We start from the raw sequence: 21,962 nt of genomic DNA on the forward strand, positions 1-21,962 counted from the left end.
CATATATTGATGTAAGAATTTAGATTTTTTAAATTTGAGATTTTTATTTTAGAGAATAAAATAAATTATTTTATTATTGAATATTTTTTATATATTTTTTTTATAAATAAATAATAGTGATATACTTTATCCTCTAAAATAAAATTTAAAATTTAAAAGATAAAAAAAATTAACTAATAAAAGATGTGATAGCATTATTAAAAAAAGTGGAGACAAAACAATTTTATTATTATTATTAATTTTGAAATGAAATTACCAATTCTATTAAGCTATCATAAGTTACAAAAAAATATCTATGATAACTTATTCGGATTGGTCATTTATATATACGTTAATATATAAATTTTGTTATTTTACCGACCAAAAATAACTTTAATAATTGATAATTGAATAATATGTATGATAAAAAAAAAACTCATTGTTATTTGATTTTTGTTACTGACAAAATGATCTTTAAGATATTCTAAAATTTGACAAACGTGTCTCCAAATTCGCCGGAATAAATTTCCAACAAATACAATACTAATATGGCCACCGTATTTTGGTGACCTGGCAAACTACACCCCAAATCTAATTCCTCCCTTACTAATGCAGGCTCCTCCTCCATCTCCCTCTCCATTACAGTCCTTCCCCTACCCAACGCAACCCCTTTTCCCTCTCTCCCCATCACAGCATTTCATTTCTCTCTCTTTCCATCGCAGCTTCCCAACACACATTCTTTCCTTCTTTTTCCTGTACATAGTAACTTATCAATTTTTAAATCTGTACTAATTCATAAGATATGGCCCATGTGATTTTTTATCGGGACCGTATGCTTTCTGCTTAAATTTACATTCACAACAAACTAGTACAGCATTCTGATTGTTCTCGTTGCACCACTCTTTTGTTGCTGAAATGGCTAAGAAATTGTAAGAGTGATTTTCAAAGATATTGAGAATGGTTTAAGGGGATTATGAAGTAGAATCAGAAAGAGAAAAAGAAGAATGAAGCAAAGTAAAATCTCTAAAATATTTGTCTCTTTGAAAATAAATAGAAGGGATAAATTGTCTTTTTAGCTAATATATATGGTTACAAATACGTAGTTAGTAGTTGTCAAAGCCATCTTCGATTGGCGAAATAGCATTTTGGTTAATAAAATGTTCTAGCTTAGATTAACATGTTTTAGTGTTTGTGTTTTATATAAGAAACAAAAAAAAATTAGTTTGGTAAAATTTTTATTTTTTAAAAATTATAGTATCTGTATTTAGTAAATTAAATTAAAAATAATTTTTAATAGTATAAACAATGATAAATATGTTTGGTAAAATAATTTTTAAAATTTAAAATATTATAATAGATATCAATATAAAAATTAAATTTAAATATTAATTAATATATGAGATTATATTAGATTTTTTTAATTTTGATCAGCATAAGTAATTCATGTATACCTCCTCCTCCTCCTCTATTTCTTCTTCTCTTCTTTCGTTATCGTCATCACCAATAACACCAATATTTTGCTAATAGATTACTTTTTCAATCGAATTGAATGGAATACAATTGTTGAATTGAATTGAATTGAATTAAATGGACGCAGGTATTTTGAATCTGAATTAAATTGAATTGAATTGATAATCTCTAAATTGTAGATAGAGGTATTTTGAATTTGATTTTATATAATGGATTATGTTTCGTTCATTTAGTACTATACAATTGTTCACCATGAGTACTGTTCATACCCTGGGTCAAGCTATGCGACCCGGGATGTTCTACTGACAAGTCGACCAACCTCTTCAGGTCAAGACAATCCGACCTCTTCTCAAAGAGCTCAGTCAAATCACCAGGAAAGCCCAAAAATGGCCCAAATGGAGGATCACGCCCCAAATCCTAAGGCAGCCCAAGCCTACAGAGAGAAGGGCGGTTCCCTTGAAGATAAGATGACCTCACTTGAAGATAAGATAAGATAACTAACTTATCTTATCTAAGAAGGTCACTCTACGCCATTATAAATACACTAGAGCACCCAGATATAACTCATACTCTGATTCTACTGAAAACCTGCTTAATACCCTTGCTAACTTAAGCATCGGAGTCCCTTGCAGGTACCACCACCCTCCGATGATGAAGGATCAGCACCATCACCAAGTCCAACAAGTCGGACACAACAGCTTCGACCAGTACAGAAGATCTCGTCCGAGATCGGCCTACAGTTTCAGGTAACCCTCGGAACATTGGCGCCGTTGCCGGGGAACCTAGAAGTCATCCAATCGTCATGGCGGATGACCATGACAACGACCACAATTTAGATCTAGAGGATAGAACGCCGCACAAAAACGTGGACACTACACCAAAGGATACTTCTCAACTTAACAACAAAAAAATTCTCCAAACGCGGAAGCCATGGAGGCGCTTCAAGACCGTTTGAAAAAACTTAAAGAAGAAGCCATACGTCAATGAGAGGCTGAGAAAGACCTACAAAAGGAAATAAGGTGACGCTGGAAAGTGGAGGACAAACTCCTAAAACTCGAAGCTGATCTCAAGACCAAAGCCAACCGATCCCCTCATGAGGATAGCTCCCACAAGGAACAAGATCTATTCACCAAGGAGATCATGAAGACCAAGATCCCAAAGGACTTTAAAACATAACTTTGTACAACGGCACTACAGATCCCGGCCATCATCTCAGCAATTTCAGAAGTAGAATGTACCTCACCGACGCCTCAGATACAGTTCGTTGTAAAGCCTTTCTGACTACTTTAACAAAGACGGCAATTAGATGGTTCGACAATCTACCTCCTAGGTCCATCTCGAGTTTCGAGAACTTGGCCAAGAAGTTTTTGGCCAGATTCTTCATCTAAAAAGACAAGGCTAAGCATGCCCCAAGTCTATTAGGAATCAAGCAAGGAGAACAGAAAAGTCTTCGCAACTACATGGAAAGATTCAACAAAACGTGCCTGGACATACAGAGCCTACCAACAGAGGTTGCCATTATGGGCCTCATCAATGGCTTGCGAGAGGGACCTTTTAGCCAATCTATATCGAAAAATACCCCACATCTCTGAACGAAATGCAAGAACGAGCAGAGAAGTACATCAACATGGAGAAAAATTCTCGACTAGGAGAGACCTCAAAATCCGGATTCACCTCCCGGGATAAGGACAAAGAGTCCAAAAAGAAGGAAGATCAACATGGAGAAAAAATAAAAAATACCACAATTACACCCCCTCTTCGGGCGTCTCTTGTGGATGTCTACAAAGAGGTTTGCCACACTGAAAAAATACCTCCAGCTCGACCACTCAAAGGCAAAAAAGGAGGAGAAAATCGGGCCGAATATTGTGAATATCATCGAATCCGTGGGCATTCCACCAATGAATGTTTTGACTTAAAAAATGTCATAGAAAAGCTAGTAAGAGATGGGAAGCTAGATCGGTATCTGCCACCCAGGACGATGAGCAAAGAAAAAGAAGAAGAGAAGAAGATGTCGGACAAACCGAGCGATCATCTTGTACACCAGAAAGACACGTCCACATGATACACGGCGGATTTGTGGGGAAGGAATCTCCAAATCATCTCGCAAAAGACATCTTAAAGAAATATATCATGTTGAAGGGAAGGAGGAAGCACCCGACATCCCCACGATTACTTTCACCAAAGAAGACGCATCCGGTATCATCTCAGGACACGATGATCCTATGGTCATCACTGTTATACTGGAAAACGCAAATCTCCACCGCACACTGATAGACCAAGGGAGCTCCGCCGACATCTTGTTCAAAACTGCCTTTGACAAGCTCGGCTTGGAAGAAAAAGAACTTAGAGCATATCCGAATAGCCTGTTCGGACTAGGAGACACCCCGGTTCAACCACTTGGATACATCTCGCTGCACACAACCTTCGAAAAAAGAAACCAGTCAAGAATACTCAAGATAGATTACATCGTGGTCGACGTAAGTTCAGCCTACAATACCTTAATAGGTCGGACAACATTGAATCAGCTCAGTGCAATAGTCTGGACTCCACATCTATGCATGAAATTCCCAACTGCAGAAGGGATAGCTACAATAAAGGCAGACCAGAAGACGGCACGCCGCTGTTACCATGAAAGTCTAAACCTCAGAGGCAGAGGAGAAGAATTCCACACAATCAAACTCGGTGGAGTTCAGAGGCGGGAAGAACTCCGCCACAACCTGAAGGTGAAATAGAGAAAGTCCAGATCGGGGACACCACGGACCAAACGACCAATATCGGTACAATCCTAAAAGGAGACATAAAAGAATTACTCATACAGTTCTTACGAGATAACGTCGACCTCTTTGCGTGGAAGGCCGCAGACATGCTAGGCATAGATCCCAAGTTAATGTGCCACAAGCTAGCAGTCTATCCAGGATCTCGGCCAGTACAACAGAGGCATAGAAAGCTCGGACCAGAATGCTCCCAAGCTGTGGAAGAGCAGATACAAGCTCTACTGGAGGCAGGGTTAATAAGAGAAGTCAAATACCCACTATGGCTGGCCAACGTCGTCTTGGTGAAAAAATCAGACGGGAAGAGGCGAATGTGCACCGACTACACTGATCTCAACAAAGCCTGCCTAAAAGATCCTTATCCACTCCCAAGTATTGACACTCTGGTAGATGCCTCCTCCGGATATAAATACTTCTCATTTATGGACGCATACTCGGGATACAATCAAATCCCAAGTATCCACCCGACCAAGAAAAAACTTCCTTCTTAACCCCAAAAGCAAACTACTGCTACATCGTAATGCCTTTTGGTCTTAAAAATGCTGGAGCTACTTATCAGAGATTAATGAATAAGGTCTTTTCAGATCACATCGGAAAAATCATGGAAGTTTACGTGGACGACATGCTAATAAAGACACAAAATGAAGAGATGATATTGTCCAACCTGACCCAAGTATTTGACACTATAAGACGGCATAGCATGCGACTCAATCCCACAAAATGCACCTTCGCAGTAGAAGCTGGCAAATTCTTGGGTTTTATGCTCACACAAAGAGGAATCAAAGCAAACCCGGATAAATGCCGGGCCATACTCGACATGAAGAGTCCGACTTGTGTCAAAGAGGTACAACAACTCAATGGGAGGTTGGCAGCCTTGTCCAGATTTCTAGTCAGATCGGCAATAAGATCTCTTCCCTTCTACGCCACTCTAAGGAAGGGAAAGAAGTTTGAATGGACAACGGAGTGCGAGCAAGCCTTCCAAGATTTCAAAATGTTCCTGGGACAGTCACCTATCCTAACTCGGCCACGGGAAGAAGAACCACTCATATTGTACCTCGCGGTAGGAAGTCAGGCAGTAGCCTCAGCACTAGTTCGAGAAGACGACAGTGGGCAACAACCCGTATACTTCAATAGTAAAGTATTACAGGGAGCCGAGCTGAACTACCAAAAAATAGAAAAGTTTGCCTATGCTCTCATACTAACATCTCGACGACTTCGTCCATACTTCCAAGCCCACACCATTAGGGTTCGGACCAACCAGCCCATAAAAGGGATTTTACAGAAAACAGACCTAGCGGGCAGAATCTTGCAATGGGCAGTCGAGTTGTCTGAATTTGATCTTCAATACGAAGCTCGGACAGCCATCAAATCACAATACCTGGCTGACTTCATTGCAGAATTTACAGACACACCGAAAAACCCCCACAAAATGGAATCTCTATGTGGACAGTTCCTCAAATAAAACTGGAACCGGCGCAGGTGTGATAATTGAAAGCGACCAAGGAACCTAAATCGAACTCTCCCACAAATTCGGGTTTCCTGCCTCAAATAACCAAGCGGAATATGAGGCACTACTAGCTGGTTTGAAGCTGGCTAGGGAGGTTGGAGCTCAAAAGCTTATCATCTTCAGCGACTCACAAGTAGTCACTTCACAAATAGCAGGAAGCTACCAAGTCAAAGATCCCACCATGAAAAAGTACTTGGACAAAACCAGAAAACAGCTCGGACAACTCGGAGAATATGAGGTCCGTCACATACCCCGAGAACAGAATACCTGAGCTGATGCACTCTCAACACTAGCCAGCACCAAACCAGGGGGCAACAATAGAAGCCTCATCTAAGAAATTCTGCAGAACCCATCAATTTCAGAAGAAGAAAAAGTCCTAGCCATAACAGGTCAGGATCAAGGATGGATGACTCCCATAATTAATTACCTCAAAACAGAAACACTCCCCACAGAGGAAAAAGAGGCAAAAAGGTTAAAACGGGAAGCACAATACTACACTATCATAAATAACACTCTATACAAAAGAGGGATTTCAATACCATTATTAAAATGTGTGCCGACTTCCAACACAAAGGAAGTTCTAGAAGAAGTACACAGTGGCATTTCTGGCAATCATCTCGGAGCGTAAGCACTTACTAAGAAAGTACTCCGGGCAGGATTTTATTGGCCAACTCTACAAAAGGAAGCTACAGAGTTCGTAAAGACATGTCCATCATGTCAGAAACATGCCAACTTTTACATCGCCCCGCCAAAGGAGCTCATCAGCATGACCTCACCTTGGTCATTCGCAAAATGGGGACTCGACCTTCTTGGACCCTTCCCTCAGGGATCGGGACAAGTTAAATTCCTCATAGTGGGGATAGACTATTTCACAAAGTGGATCGAGGCAGAAACTCTAGCTAATGCCACTACTCAAAGAAGTCAAAAATTCCTATATAGAAATATTGTCGCAAGGTTCGGGGTTCCATACTCCATCACCACAGACAATGGTACCCAGTTCACAGATGCAGGCTTCAGAAAGCTAGCAGCCGACTTGAATATAAAACAACAATTCACTTCCGTAGAACATTCCCAAGCTAATTGACAAGCCGAAGCTGCCAACAAAGTCATACTGGCCGGGCTGAAATGGAGATTACAGGACGCAAAGGGAGCCTGGGCCGAGGAGCTCCCACAAGTCCTATGGGCGTATCGAACAACACCACATTCCACCACAAAGGAATCACCCTTCCGATTAGCGTACGGAATGGAGGCAATGATCCCAGTGGAGATTGAAGAAAGGTCGCCTAGAGTGATCCACTATAGTGAGAAAGCCAACTCCCAATTTCAAAGGGAAGAACTTGACCTACTTCCGGAAATCCGAAAAAGAGCTCAGATTAGGGAATAAGCATTAAAACGACGAATGGCTGCGAGATACAATCAAAAGGTAGTACAGCGAGTTTTCATTGAGAACGACCTCATGCTAATCCGAAATGATATCGGAACAACTTGACCTGGAGAAGGAAAGCTGGCAGCAAACTGGAAAGGACCCTACCGAGTCATATAAGTACTTGGAAAGGGCTACTAGAGACTGTCGAACTCGATGGGTGAGAGCTTCCTAGGTCATGGCACGCCTGCAACCTAAGAAGGTACTATAGTTAGGGATGATAAAGGATCTTAGGATAAGGCGTACTCTTTTTCCTGAAAAGGTTTTTTAATGAGGCACCAAGTCAAGACCTACAAATCACTTGACTTAGAGGATAAACCTCCCGCATGTATATATTTGCATTTTCTTTTGAATAAAATCTGTTTAGATCTTCTACAAATGCTCAAGCCGCATTAATCTGAAACATTCATCGTCCGATTATAAAGCTACAGATCGGCAGAAAGTGAAAATCAAATTCACTACGCGATCACGATAAAGACCAAAGATGAAAACCAAATTCATTAAAAGGTCGACCAAACGAGGGTTAAACCCAATCTCTACAAAATCGGCAAAGATGAAAATATAATAATGCAAGAAGTTATAGAAAGTGATCCATAGAAAGGACCTGACGAGGTCCTAATAAAATGGATTGCTAAAAAATAACTTAAAGACTGGCCGACGTAAAGAAGTCGGACCAGTTGCAATAACCAAAGTTATGAGTAAATCCCTGGAAAGAGGTCTGGCCAGCCCTATAAAAGAGGATTACTATAACTTAGAAGGGTCCGACGTGATGAAGTCGGCCCAAAACATAAGAGTTATAAAAGTAGTCCCTGAATAAGGTCCAAGAAAGAGGATTACAAAATAACTTAGAAGGGCTCGACGTGATGAAGTCGGCCCAAAATATAAAAGTTATAAAAGTAATCCCTAAAAGAGACCTGAACAAGGTCCAAGAAAGAGGATTACAAAATAACTTAGAAGGGCCCGACGTGATGAAGTCGGCTCAAAACATAAAAGTTATAAAAGTAATCCCTGAAAGAGACCTGAACAAGGTCCAAGAAAGAGGATTACAAAATAACTTAGAAGGGCCCGACGTGATGAAGTCGGCCCAAAACATAAAAGTTATAAAAGTAATCCCTGAAAGAGACCTGAACAAGGTCCAAGAAAGAGGATTACGAAAATAACTTAGATGGGCCTGATAGGATGAAGTCGGCTCAAAGCATAAAAGTTATAAAAGTAGTTCCTGAAAGAGACTTGAACAAAAGTCCAAAAAAGAGGATTACAAAAATAACTTAGAAGAGACCGACATGATGAAGTCGGCCCAAAAACATAAAACTACGAAAGTAATCACTGAAAGAGACCTAAACAAGGTCCAAAAAAGAGGGTTACTAACAACAACTTGGACTAAACCGACATGACGACATCGGCAACCCCAACGTTATACAACATAATTCCTAAAAAAGACCTGAACAAAGTCTGAACAAAGCGAATTGCTGGAAATAACATCAGGCAAAGGAATCAAGCCAACCCAAAGAGGTCAGACAACGAAAAGTTCCAACACTCCCAAAACCTAGAAAGGTACCAAGACAAGTGTAGACAGATATTATATAAAGACATAAAGTTGTAATAATAGCAAGCTTCAGAGGCCACCAAAATTCAGCCCCAAAAGCTTGGAAACTACTTTGTTTTTTCAAAATAAAGTTGCTAAACAAGCAACCAAAAGAGTGTCAACAGTTAGCAAACATCATTCACAGAATAAAGAGTTTAAAAGCCCACAAGCCGGGCTATCTACACAAACATCCTGAATAATCATTGGGGATCCAAAGACTTCTCAGTAGCATCAACACGGGGTGAAGGAGGACGAGTCTGAAGAGGCACTGCATCCACTGTCCCATTATCCCGGTTCAGGATGTGGCAATCCGGTTCTGACTCAGGACGATCGACCTCAGCAGTGGGAGTCAAAGAGGTCGGCACGACAGAGGTTTTGGTGGCAGGCAATGAAGGACGATCGATATCATCATCATCATCAGGGTCATCAGGAACAATCTTACCATCCCTAACAATGTTGTCCAGACTAAAAAGGGAAAGGTCAAGCTCCGGCGCAAGTACTCGAACTTGCTCCTTCAGATTGTCATAGGAAGCATTAACACTGCCTACAAGGTGACCTTGAAGCTAGGTATAATCGGCCCGGACAGATTCTAAGCTGTTCCTGAGATCCATCATCTCTCTATAAGTGGTAACATAGCTATCCTTATGTTTTAACGCCGTGTCCTCAGCTAATTGTACAGCGGCCGCCAGACCAATAGCCCGAGTCTTTTCCCCCTCCAACTCCTTCTCCAGCTTGGTCACTTTCACCTCAAGCTCCTCTTTCAAACCTTTAATCCGGTCAAACTCTGATTTTGCCTCCTCTATAAAGGCCTTTGTAGCATGGATAGGAAGATCTTGAGCGGTCCAGTATAAAGCTGCTCCCATGTGTGCCAGTTTAATGCCGCTCCGAGTAATAAAATCCAAATGATAAAGAATGGATACATCATCAGTAGGCATGACACCATAAGAAGCAATATGTTGATCTACAAACCCGACAGCATCAAAGTCGGGAGCATCCAAACTAAAAGGCTCGACAGTCCGGGGTCTTTTTGGAGGAGGAGTTGCAGAAGGAGAAGAGGTACCAGCAGAAGTTTGTGAATGATCAACCAAATAAACCCGAGGAGTAGGGATCATCCTCCTCGGTCCAGGAGAGCTCGGAACCAAAGGCTTCGATGAAACTTGAGAAGACCCCTCCCCGGCCGGCTTGGCCGAGACGTTTTGAGCTACAGTAGCCTTCCTTTCCCTTTTAAAGGCCTTCATGGATTCGTTATTTTTAATCATCTCTGCAAACAAAACATCACAGCGGGAAAACAAATTACGAATCAGAAAAGATCTTATAAGAGATAAATTCGACAAAACAAGCAAAACCAAAAGAAGAATTGACCACTACCCAGCTCAGCTCAGAGAAGAGAGAGGTTTGCTAAGAATTTCTTTGTTTCGAGATGAGGAGGCTGCCCCTAGTTTTCTTCCAGCACAGTCACAAAATCTTGCTCAGTCTCATCTAACATCTCCCACGTATATTTAGATACCATTACATTATTTTGCCATTCCAAAGGAAAGGTGGGCTCATCATTTTCATCTAGAAAAAAGGGCCGAGCTCCTTCAACAGCTCAGACCCTAAAAAAGTAGTTTTTGAAATCACAAAAAGATTCATCAAACATGGAGAAAACTTTTTTCCCCTGAGAAGCTCGAAAAGAAACCCAAGCGGCTTTCTTCTTAACTACACCAGGCTTTGTCAAAACGAAAAGATAAAAGAAGAGGGATTGTGAAGCAGGGATACCAAACTCACGACACAGCAACTGAAAGATTTTTATAAAACCTCAGGAATTGGGGTGAAGTTGGGATGGAGCTACATTACAGGACCATAATAGGTTGGTCTCGAAAGGGGTAAAAGGAAGAGTAATATTCATCTGACTAAAAAAGAAGTCGTATGCATAGAAAAAGGGTCGCTCTCTAGCAATTCGGGTAGAAAAACAGACCCTTTCCTCATAAGTTGGAAATACAAGCTCATAGTTCTTCTCATCACTACCATTACCACAAATCCTGTGAAATTGCCTAAGTTGCTGACAAAACTCGGAGTCAACCAATGAAACACACAAAAGAACCATAGAATCTACCTAATCAGCCATGCCCTCAAGGACTTGGGAAGATGTCTCAACAATATTTTTGCGAGAAGACATGAGGTCAACTAGTCCTACAACAAGAAAAGAAGAATTGGATTACTAAAAAAATCTCGGACAAAGCAAAACAACTCGGATAATATAGTCCAGCGCAGTACAGGCAACAAAAGGAAACCCCAGGACCCATTCCAAAAAGATCCAGAGGCATCCTTTGGAGGTAGAACAAGGACTCAGGAAAACCTATAAGACTAACATCCCAACAAAACTTTCAGCTAAAGCCCTCTCCCAAAAGGCAACATCCCAAAAAGAAAGTCATTACCCAGAAAGCTACAAATCAAATAAAGGCATCAAAATAACTACCTTCCAAAGTCACGGTCTCAGCTTATCAGCAAATGAAACTACCAAAAATAAGTCATCAAAGATGCCACATTTTTCAGAAAAATAAACCCTCAATCGGGCAAACGACACAAAATCAAAACTTTCTACAAAGGTTCATCAGCAAAATTATTGTTCATACCCAAAGTCATCACAGTTACCAACAAGGAGAAAAAGCATCAAAGGAACAATCTTTCAAAAGCTTCAGTGACAACATGCATTACAGCAAAATCAAAAACCAAATGCAAAACAATGAAGGAAGTAAAAGAGCGGAAAGAAGAACCAACCTGGGAAAGCCGAAAGCCTCAACGAAATTAAAGATAGGAAATGGAGTCAGGAAGTCACCCTTTCACAAACAAGGAAAGCACAAAATAATCGCTGAAGCAGCGTCGCAGGAAGAAAAACAAAAACTGCAAACTTCAGGCAAAAATAGAAAGAGAGAAAGAAAAGGGAAGTTACAGAGAAGAGAAAACGTTTTTCTGAAAAATGAAAATTTAAAATGGAAAGGCTAAGAGAAACAGCGCAATCAAAAATAATTAATGAGGGCACTAAACCCTCGCCTGTTCCCAAGGCTAAAAGCGCTAATGTAAAAGCACGCGCTTTTAAAGAAGAAACAAAAGAAAACGTTCCGCATTCAAAGGAGAACTCTACAAAGAAGAAGTCGACAAAATGCTCGAGTTCGGCTTCACCAAAGAAGGATCGAAGTTCTAAAACTAAGACTCGACCTCAAAAGAAAGACCGAGTTCGAGCAGGGGCACTGTTCATACCCTGGGTCGAGTTGTCCGACCCGGGATGTTCTACTGACAAGTCGACCGACCTCTTCAGGTCAGGACAATCTGACCTCTTCTCAAAGAGCTCGGCCAAATCCCTAGGAAAGCCCAAAAAGGGCCCAAATGGAGGATCACGCCCCAAATCCTAAGGCAGCCCAAGCCTACAGAGAGAAGGGCGGTTCCCTTGAAGATAAGATAAGATAAGATAACTAACTTATCTTATTTAAGAAGGTCATTCTACGCCATTATAAATACACTGGATCACCCAGGTATAACTCATACTCTGATTATACTAAAAATATGCTTAATACCCTTGCTAACTTAAGCATCGGAGTCCCTTGCAGGTACCACCACCCTCTGGTGACAAAGGATCAGCACCATCACCAAGTCCAACAAGTCAGACACAACAGCTTCGACCAGTACAGAAGATCTCGTCCGAGATTGACCTACAGTTTTAGGTAACCCTCGAAACAAGTACGTATTCAGTTCATTATGCATAAAGCTGTTTGAATTTGATTTTATATAATGGATTATGTTTCGTTCATTTAGTACTATACAATTGTTTCACCATGAGTACGTGTTCAGTTCATTATGCATAAAGCTGTTTGAATTTGATTTTATATAATAGATTATATTTCGTTCATTCAGTACTATACAATTATTTCACCATGGTCCATGAGTACGTGTTCAGTTCTCAAAAAGCTGTTTGAATTTGATTTTATATAAGGATTATGTTTCGTTCATTCAGTACTATACAATTGTTTCACCATGAGTACGTGTTCTGTTCATTATGTAGAAAGCTGTTCGAATTTGAATTTATATAATGGATAATGTTCCATTCATTTAGTACTATACAATTGTTTTACCATAATAACATGTTCGGTTCATTTCTGTTCTGTATAATTCAAAACTCTCCTTCTTTACATTCTACTGCTTCTTCACCAGAGAGAGAAGGAAGAAAAGACAAAAAAATATAGCAACAACAACAAAAGAATGACGATAAGGAGAAAACACGTGAAGAAGAAGGAACGCGAAGAAGAATGCGAAGAAGAAGAAGACACTCTGCGCTTAGATGAGCGTGAGAAGATGAAGAAGAAGCGCGGGGAAGAAAAGAAGAAGCGTGGGAAAGAAGAAAGCGAAAAAAGCGCGTGACCTAAAATTACTTGAATGAACTTGGATACCAAAATTGCTTGGACGTGGAGAATATCTCTTTAAAAAGCTCCTTTTTAAGTGCTTTTGAAAGCGACCATAACTTTTAAAAGCAGTAAGTACAGACACGCTTTTTGATTTATCAATGCTTTTGAAAACTACAAACATCTCTTCGAAAAATTTTACCAAACTAAGCCTAAAGTTTAGTTTGATAAAGCATTAAAGCTTTTATTTATCAAAAATAGCTTATAAAAACTAGCTTTTTAAAAATCGTAGCATATGTGTTTAGTAAATTAAATTAAAAATATCTTTTAATAAGCATAAGCAACAACAAATGTATTTTGTAAAATAATTTTTAAAATTTAAAACTATTATAATAGACATTAATGTAAGAATTAAATTTGAATATTAATTAATGTACGAGGTTATATTAGTCTTTTTAGTTTTGTGATAAACACAAGCCAACTTTAAAAAAAATTTTTTAGGCTGCGTTTGTTTTTTAGAACAGGACAAGATAAGACACTGAAAACAAGATATAAATGATGGAGACACATATTTTAATATTCTTATATTCTATTTGTTTATAAAGTAGAACATATTATAAAAATCTATTTTAGTCTCATTTTTTTTTCATTCAAAACGATTTGAGAAAATAATATAATTGTGAAAAATTAACAAGAATAATAAAAAAATAAAAAATAAGTTGTGTTCTTTATTAGTATTTCTGTATCTTTTTTGTTAGGATGAACACAAAATACATTAATTTAATGTCTTTAGATATAATGTCTCTATTAATGTCTTATCTGTCAAATACAATTTTATGTTTCTATGTCTCTGTCTTAGTGTCCTATCACTGTAAACAAATATAGTCTTAGGTGTGTTTTTAAAAATATCCTAACTTTTAAAAACTGCAAATACAAATACATACATAAACTTTTTAATTTACTAAATATAAAAAATATAAATATCTCTTAAAAATACAAGAGCTTTTTGAACAGTGGAACTACAGTATCATCACACATGCTATAAATTAATCTTTAAAAATTATCAAACTGATAAAATAAAAAATTATGAAATTAATTACTATTGAATTTTAAAACTTGTGTATGTTCTAAGAGTAAATAAATACTCTTATTCTGTGTTATTTATTTATCAGTTTGATATTAGTTTTTATTTTAGAGTATAAAATTTTAAGATATATATGTGGTTTAAAATTTAAAATTTAAAATTTAAAATTTTAGTTGACTAATATTTTTTAAATTTAAATTAAAAATAATAACAAGCATATAATACTAATATGAAAGACAATTAATTTATCATAGTAAGAAGGTTGATCTTAAAACACTTTAAAACTTAAAAGTTTCTCATAAAATTATAACTTTCATCACCCGTAAATTTCACTATATCTTAATCTGAAAATAATTAGACTTTGCACTTTTTCACTTCACTAATATCATTCTTTATATATGGGATTGATCCAGGGACATTCAGTTTAAAGTGTTGGGTGAATATGAAAGATTTTCCATAGAACGATTCCAATATACTCAGAAGGACCAATACGACGATGATGACACATATTTTAGGGGAGAAAAACATGATATTACTCTTCCAATTTTTTTTTTTTTTTCACAGGGCATGATTTACTTTGCTTTAATTAATTAAAAAATCAATTAATAATTAATTAAAATGTGTAGCCAATTGTGTAATTTTGTATAGGTAAGTATAGCACAAAGTGCTTGGGCATCTCTATAATAGCGAAGTATCCATGCAATATCCATGAGCCATGTAATTAATAAATAAAAAGCTTACCTAGAACCCCAAGATGATAAGTGAGTGGAAATTCGGAGGGCTCTAGTTTTCTCATGATGGTTCTTTCTTTCACTAAACAATACTCAGCCCAAGTGAATACTCCAAGAACCAAATCACCTTTCACGAACTTATTGTTACCAGAAGCCACAACTTTCCCAATACCAGGACCATCAATTGCCTGGAAAGTGAATACATACATCAACATATAACATTTGATTAAGTATTTTATTTAATTATATATACACATCCATGAAAATTATTATCTAAATACACAGCATCATTTCTTGGTCATTACCCACAAAATAGGTTTAGCCTCCAATTCAAGCAAAGTGCTCACGAATTGGACCAGGGTGCCATTATGCGCCAAGAGCTCAAAAAATGGGCATTTAAGACAGAGCACCCACAAATTGGGCCATTTCCTAAGTGGTACAAGCGAAATAACAATAAGTAGTATACTATTTACTTTACATTATTGTATCATATATCTTTTAAAAATTATAATAATGTGCACTACAAATAATTTATGTATACTACTTATCTATCATTGACACTAATTTTTCGTAGGAAAAAGAATAGAATAGCTATACGATGCAAATATTTGAGATGATGTCACAAAATTAAATTAATTGACTTTCTACCTTGGCTAATTAATTAACAAAAATTATAATAATAAATATTAAAAATTAATCATTAAATTAATTATTATATATTTGTATATAAATATATATATTATTTTATTTATTTTTAATGTTTTTAATATGTATTTTATATTACAATTAATTTTTACATACAAGCCTTTTTACTATATAAGTCTTACAAGTCCTCAATATCCCTTATTCCTAAAACGCGCTTCTTATGGCACGTACGTTTCACGCGCCTCCTTAACAGATTTTTCAATCAATCAACGCGCGAATATATAACTTCCTTTTTCGAAAGAATTTCATTTCCTTTTTCGAATTTCTTCTACGTTTTCTTGCCTTCTCTCTTCGATCTCTTTCGTGTGGTTCTCTTGCCTTTTTCTTCGTCTTTTACGTGTGTTTCTCTTTGCTTTCTCCTTCTTTATTTACATGCTTCAGATTTTTCATTGTGCGTTTATCCATTATTTTTTGACATCAAGCTGTGAGTATAACTAAATTTATTTGCAGTAATATTAAATTTTTAATGAGATACTAAATATGTATTTTTGTGTTAGTGTTTGGTAATTGATTTTTAGTATACAATTATTTTATTAATAACAAATATAAATTTATTTCATTATTTAATCAAAATATCTATAATACATCATTGTGTTTCGTTTTAATTAGAGTGAATTATCTATTACCTTAGAATCAAGTACCAATTAAAAAAGTATTAGAGAATTCATCCTAGTTATCCCTATTATCATGGAATATGAAAATGTCGCATTCGAATCCTACTGCAAGATTATCTCAACTAAATAAATGAGACTTCACGGAATCTATTTATAATCTTAGAATAATAGCATCTAATAACTTTGCATCCACACTTAATCTATTTTTATTTTATTCTCATACCAAATCTTTAAACTTTTCTTGCAAACTAAAAAAGAAAGAAAATTGAAAAACGTCAAACAATGATGTGCCCATTTTGCTACTGTCTCCAATAATGTGCAGTCCTCCATTTCGCAGGTAACGGTTTTGAAACGGTGGTCAACCCACTCCTGTCATCCTGAGTTCCATTTCGTGAGAGGCATTCAAGAAATGGTAGCTAAACTTATTTCGTAGATGATGGCCGAAAAATAGTGCTGCGTATTTAGATAATAATTTTTATGGATACGTATTTAGAAAAATAATAAATTTTCTTTATTTATTTCAATAAAAAAGCCATTCTCTTGCAACATATTAAAGGTAAGTTTGGTAAATATTTATTTTTTTAGTGTGGCCTGTTATAGTTGGCTTTTGAAAGATATAGATTTGTAACTATCTCAGTTTTTGTTCCAACAAAATAAGATCATTTTACAATATGATTTGGATCCATTTAAAAAGTAAAAAATTAGTATAATTTGTTGTAGTATTAAAATTTTAAATTTTTTAATTTAAATCATAGATTATTTAAATATTACACTTTAAAATTTATTTAATTCAAAAATGTTTGAATTTTAATTTTTTTTCAAAAAATTAATAAAAAACGTAAATTCATGTAAAAATAATTAATGATTTAAAATTTAGATTGAATTCATACCATCAATAACAACCATAATTAATAAAATTTAAAATAAAATAAATTATTAGTACCACAACCGTAATCTGTTAAAATGTTCAAAAGTTTTAAAAGTTTAAACTTTAAATTTAAATTAATATTTTAAAATCTAATAGAAAGACATCTTCCATGATATTGCCCCTAAATTTTTCTTGCTTTACCTGGAACAAATTCAATTTGATTTTTTTTATTATTATTTTGAACTCTACTGTAACTAAATCTATTTAGAAATAAAATTTGTATTAGATACAATATTTAAAATAAGACTAAAGAGAAAATATAACTTTTAAAAAAATGATTAAATATTACCACTTATATATTTCATTGAATAAAACATTATTGTAACATTATAACAAAAGCTCAATTAAAATAAATAAAATGTATTCAGTTGTACCCTTACATTTTATTACTTTATTTTTCATCATATTTTTATTAATTTTATAAAAAAAATGGATTCAAACCAATTTAATGTAAATTCTTTGTCAATTATTTATAAATTTTTTTTTTCAATTCAAACGCACAAAACTTTCAATTCTCACATCTATAAAATTATAATTTTTTTATTAGAATTTTTTAAATTTAATGAGCCAAAACATGTGATGTCTCAACCATGTAATGTGTTTTTTTTTATTGTTGTTATGCTTAATTAAATAAAATTTAGATAATATTTTAAAGTTTATTTTTATTAATGTGTTATATTTTTAAATATGGTATATAATTATTAATGGTGTAAGTCTATAATTTTTATTTTAATTAATTTTTCATAATTTAACTGAAATTATTTGAAATAATTAAAAATCATAAAAAATATAAATTGAATTGAGACTGAGAATTGAAATGATAAATTTTATATTGAATTTCAATTTATTTTTTAAGGTAAATAACATAAACAAACTAAATAGTCTTCGTTTCTTCAATATTACACCAATATCCTAAAACAAAATAGCTTACATGCATGTTCTAAATGTTTTTATATAAATCGAATCAATTAGATTTGATTTACACTTTTTAGCATTAAATCGATTCAATTAGATTCGATTTAGCATGTATTTATTGTACCAGTAATAAATTGAATAAAAGAAATTTGATTACTACTAATACAGCATTAATTGATTCGATTTACTATACATTTATATACATTATTGATATTTATTACTTTTAAATTGTTTGTTTATTAACTTTAAAACATAAATGTCAATAAAAATATCTTCATTTAGATTTAAATAAAATATAAAAAAATCAAAATAAATAAGAATAAAAATTCAACTTTTGTGTTTTAGTTCAAATTTTAGAAAGTTTATATTTTTATAAAGGGTAAAGTACTAAATTGGTCAGTACGTTTGAGCGTAATCCTGTTTTGATCCTTAAGGTTTAAAGTTTCCTATTTGAATAAAAAAAATTCATTTAGCTTCAATGTAGTCCCACCGTGAGGTCAAAGTTAAATAATTAACTGAATATCTTACATAACAGCAGTACAATAACAAGGTCGATAATCTGGAAAATAAGTAGAAGCTCCAGAGACATAAAATCAACCGTAAATGCATCAAACATTTATTTATCATTCTCTTTAGTTTTATAGAAAATATTTCATTTAAATTATAAGAATAATGATAAATAAATGTATTGATGCATCCATGGTTGATTTTGTACCTTTGAAATTTGTACTTATTCTCCAAATTACGGACTTTGTTCTTGTATTACTGTCATGTAGGACATTTCGTTAATTATTTAACTTTGACTTCACGATGGGACTATATTGAAGATAAATGAAATTTTTTTAGATTCAAATAGAATACTTTAAACCTTAAAGACCAAAATAGGATTACGCCCAAATATAGGGAACCAATTTAGTACTTTACCCTTTTATAAACTTATGAATTTGAAACGAAATAATAAACAATTTCTAAAAATTCATTAAAAATCATCTGCATCTAAAAAAACAGGGTAATTTACCAAAATAAAATAATTGAATTTCAAATTTACTAAAATATAACTTTTACAAAATGGATACCAAAATACAACCTTTTAATAAAAATCGAGTTAAAATAATTTAAAATTTTTATTTTATTTTTTAATTATTATTATAATAAATAAAAAATTTTAAATATAATAAACATATAGTTTTAGATATTATATATATAAGTTATAGATGTTAAATTAAACAAAATAATATTATTATTTTTTTAGCATTACTTATAAAAAATGGGTATAAATATAATAGAAATAAGTCATAAATTAATTTAAATTAAATGAACTTTGAAAAAATTGATACTTAAATTATTTTTTTATTAATTTAATATTAATATTAATTAATATTTTTTTATGTACACATTTTAGTAATATTTCCCTATCTAAATGGAGTGGTTAAGAACGTTTCTGAGTTGTGGTCATCCAAATTCTAATAGTAATATTTTGAGGATAATCTTCCTCTCCATGATGACTGTGTGATATTTAAAAGTAATATCCTAAAATAATCATGAGTTGTTGAAATTGCGGCTGAGGCTAAGACTGAGACGGAGGCATTTTGATGAATTGGATCTTAAAATTATTATGTGAAAGCATCTGTCCTATCGCGGTTTATACCTATTTACAGCCTTCACAGAAATCGCAAGACCTATCGCGGTTTTTGGCCAAATTTTATAAATCGCTAGAGAATGTAACGGTTTATGTATGTTTGGAATTCGTAGAACTCTTCTCGCGACTTACATAGTTTACTAACAAGTTGTATTTTGGTATCATTTTGTAAAAGTTATATTTCGATAAATTTAAATCTCAATTGTTTTATTTTAGTAAATTGTCCAAAGAATCATTACCAAAACTTTTGATGTTGAAAAGTTAATATAAAGTATAGCTCTCTAAGATGGTATAGCAGTTAAAACTTAAATTTTTTTTAGCATTAAAATTAACAAATAGTTATATTTATATAAGAGGGTAAAATATTAAATCGGTTCCCTACATTTGGATATAATCCTGTTTTGGTTCTTAAAGTTTAAAATGTCCTATTTGAATCCAAAAAAGTTTTATTTAACTTCAATATAGTCCTACCGTGAGGTCAAAGTTAAATAATTAATGAAATGTCATCCATAACAGCAGTATAAGAACAAGATCAATAATATGGAAAACAAATACAAGCTCTAGAAGTACAAAATCAACTGTGGATATATCATTATATTTATTTATCATTTTTCTTACAATTTAAATGAAATATTTTCTATATAACTAAGGAGAATGATAAATAAATGTATTAATAAATTTACAGTTATTTTGTGGCTCTGGAACTTATACTTATTTTCCAAATTATCGATCTTATTTTTGTATTGTTGTCATATAGAATATTCCATTAATTATTTAACTTTGATTTCACTTCACGGTAGACTATATTAAAGTTAAATGAAACTTTTTAAATTCAAATAGAATATTTTAAATTTTAAATATCAAAATAGAATTACATCCAAATATAAAAAATTAATTTAATATTTTATTCTAAATAAAATAATTAATTATATTTATATAATATGTAATTAAAATAATAAGTACCCTGCCGGGAGTTATGCGGGTGGAATAACTGATAACATCTTGGGAAGCGCTAAAGCTCTTCATGCGGTTGATCTGAAATGGGTTAATAGAGATATACAGATTCTTCACTATCATATCATCACTTCCTTCCTCTACTGACAAATCTAAAGTCTCTGTTTTTATCTCAAAATCTGACTCTTTTGGGGCATCTTCGAAGTGATGCTTTATCACTATATATTTGTTACTCACTTCCATTTTTTTTTTAATTTCACCTTTGCCTACTTGCTCTGCTTGTTCCTGTGCCTCTACAGGTTGACAGAAAAAAATGAATGCTTGCATGTTGCATGAGGCTTTTAAAATGCGGGAAGGATATTGAAAAACGTGTAATTCTTAGATATATAGAGGAAGAAAGAATTATTTTTTTTATAATTTTTTGAAAAATAACGAGGTCCTAACAAAAAATATTATTTTCGACTAATGATATTTAATTTTGTGAGGTTAGTCCATTTTTTGTTAATAATATTTCTTTTGAGTAAATAAAATGTGTTTATCTAACACATTAATTGTTTAATTTATCTATTAAACATCAATTAGAATTGACAAATTTTTTTTGTTAGAGATCTCATTTTTTTTGGATAATTCTCAGAAACTATTTATTATTATTTTTTCTGTATTTTTGGTTACATTTTTATATATTTCACTAAATTTTTTATGTAAAAATTATGAAATATTAGTGATTCTTAAATTTTTCTTTTACTTATAAAAATTGAATAAAAAATATACATATTATTATATTAATAAAAATAATATTATTATTTATTGTTATCAATCGTATTTATTTGTTACTAGTTATTCTAAAGTATTAAAATTTGAATTTTAATATTATATCTACATGATTAGTTGACATAAATATTCTCATTTATTATATCTATTTTAAATAAAATATTATGTCAACTTTTTTTATTATCTATTATAAAATAGAATATGTACTTCTTCTAATAATGAATTTTTATGTGAATTATTATGATTAATTTAAATTGACTACACCTAAAATTTAACATAATCCTAATAATATAATATTTTAACAACTTTTTTAAACAACAATAAAAAAATTAAGAAAAATATCCTCCATTAAATTTTTATAAATAAAAAATTAAAAATCTCTAATATTTTTTAATTTTTACACAATAAATTTAGTTACTATATATAAAAAATAACAAAAAATAAAAAAATCTAAATAGCTCCTGAAAATTATTTTCAAAAGATAATGAGACTCCTAACAAAAAAAATCTG

General features: G+C 33.6%; 1 protein-coding gene across 4 annotated transcripts in view; it reads right to left on the reverse strand.

Annotated features, from left to right (window-relative positions):
• LOC107465161 (2-alkenal reductase (NADP(+)-dependent)-like) overlaps positions 1 to 21,962 on the reverse strand; it is a 24,750-nt gene that overhangs the window by 1,658 nt on the left and 1,130 nt on the right. The window contains exons 2-4 of one of the 4 annotated variants that reach the window (XM_052254725.1): positions 20,691 to 20,974; positions 14,937 to 15,114; positions 1,424 to 9,996 (exon numbers count right to left, since the gene is read on the reverse strand). In XM_052254725.1, coding sequence (XP_052110685.1) covers positions 9,299 to 9,996; positions 14,937 to 15,114; positions 20,691 to 20,924 — 1,110 coding nt within the window. In that variant the 5' untranslated portion in view covers positions 20,925 to 20,974 and the 3' untranslated portion in view covers positions 1,424 to 9,298. Of the gene's footprint in view, positions 1 to 1,423; positions 9,997 to 14,936; positions 15,115 to 20,690; positions 21,247 to 21,962 lie in introns of those variants that run through there. The other 3 variants (XM_021130889.2, XM_052254724.1, XM_021130886.2) reach the window with 3 other exon arrangements.

Source organism: Arachis duranensis, chromosome 9, assembly GCF_000817695.3.
Source record: "Arachis duranensis cultivar V14167 chromosome 9, aradu.V14167.gnm2.J7QH, whole genome shotgun sequence".
Classification (NCBI taxonomy): Eukaryota; Viridiplantae; Streptophyta; class Magnoliopsida; order Fabales; family Fabaceae; genus Arachis; species Arachis duranensis.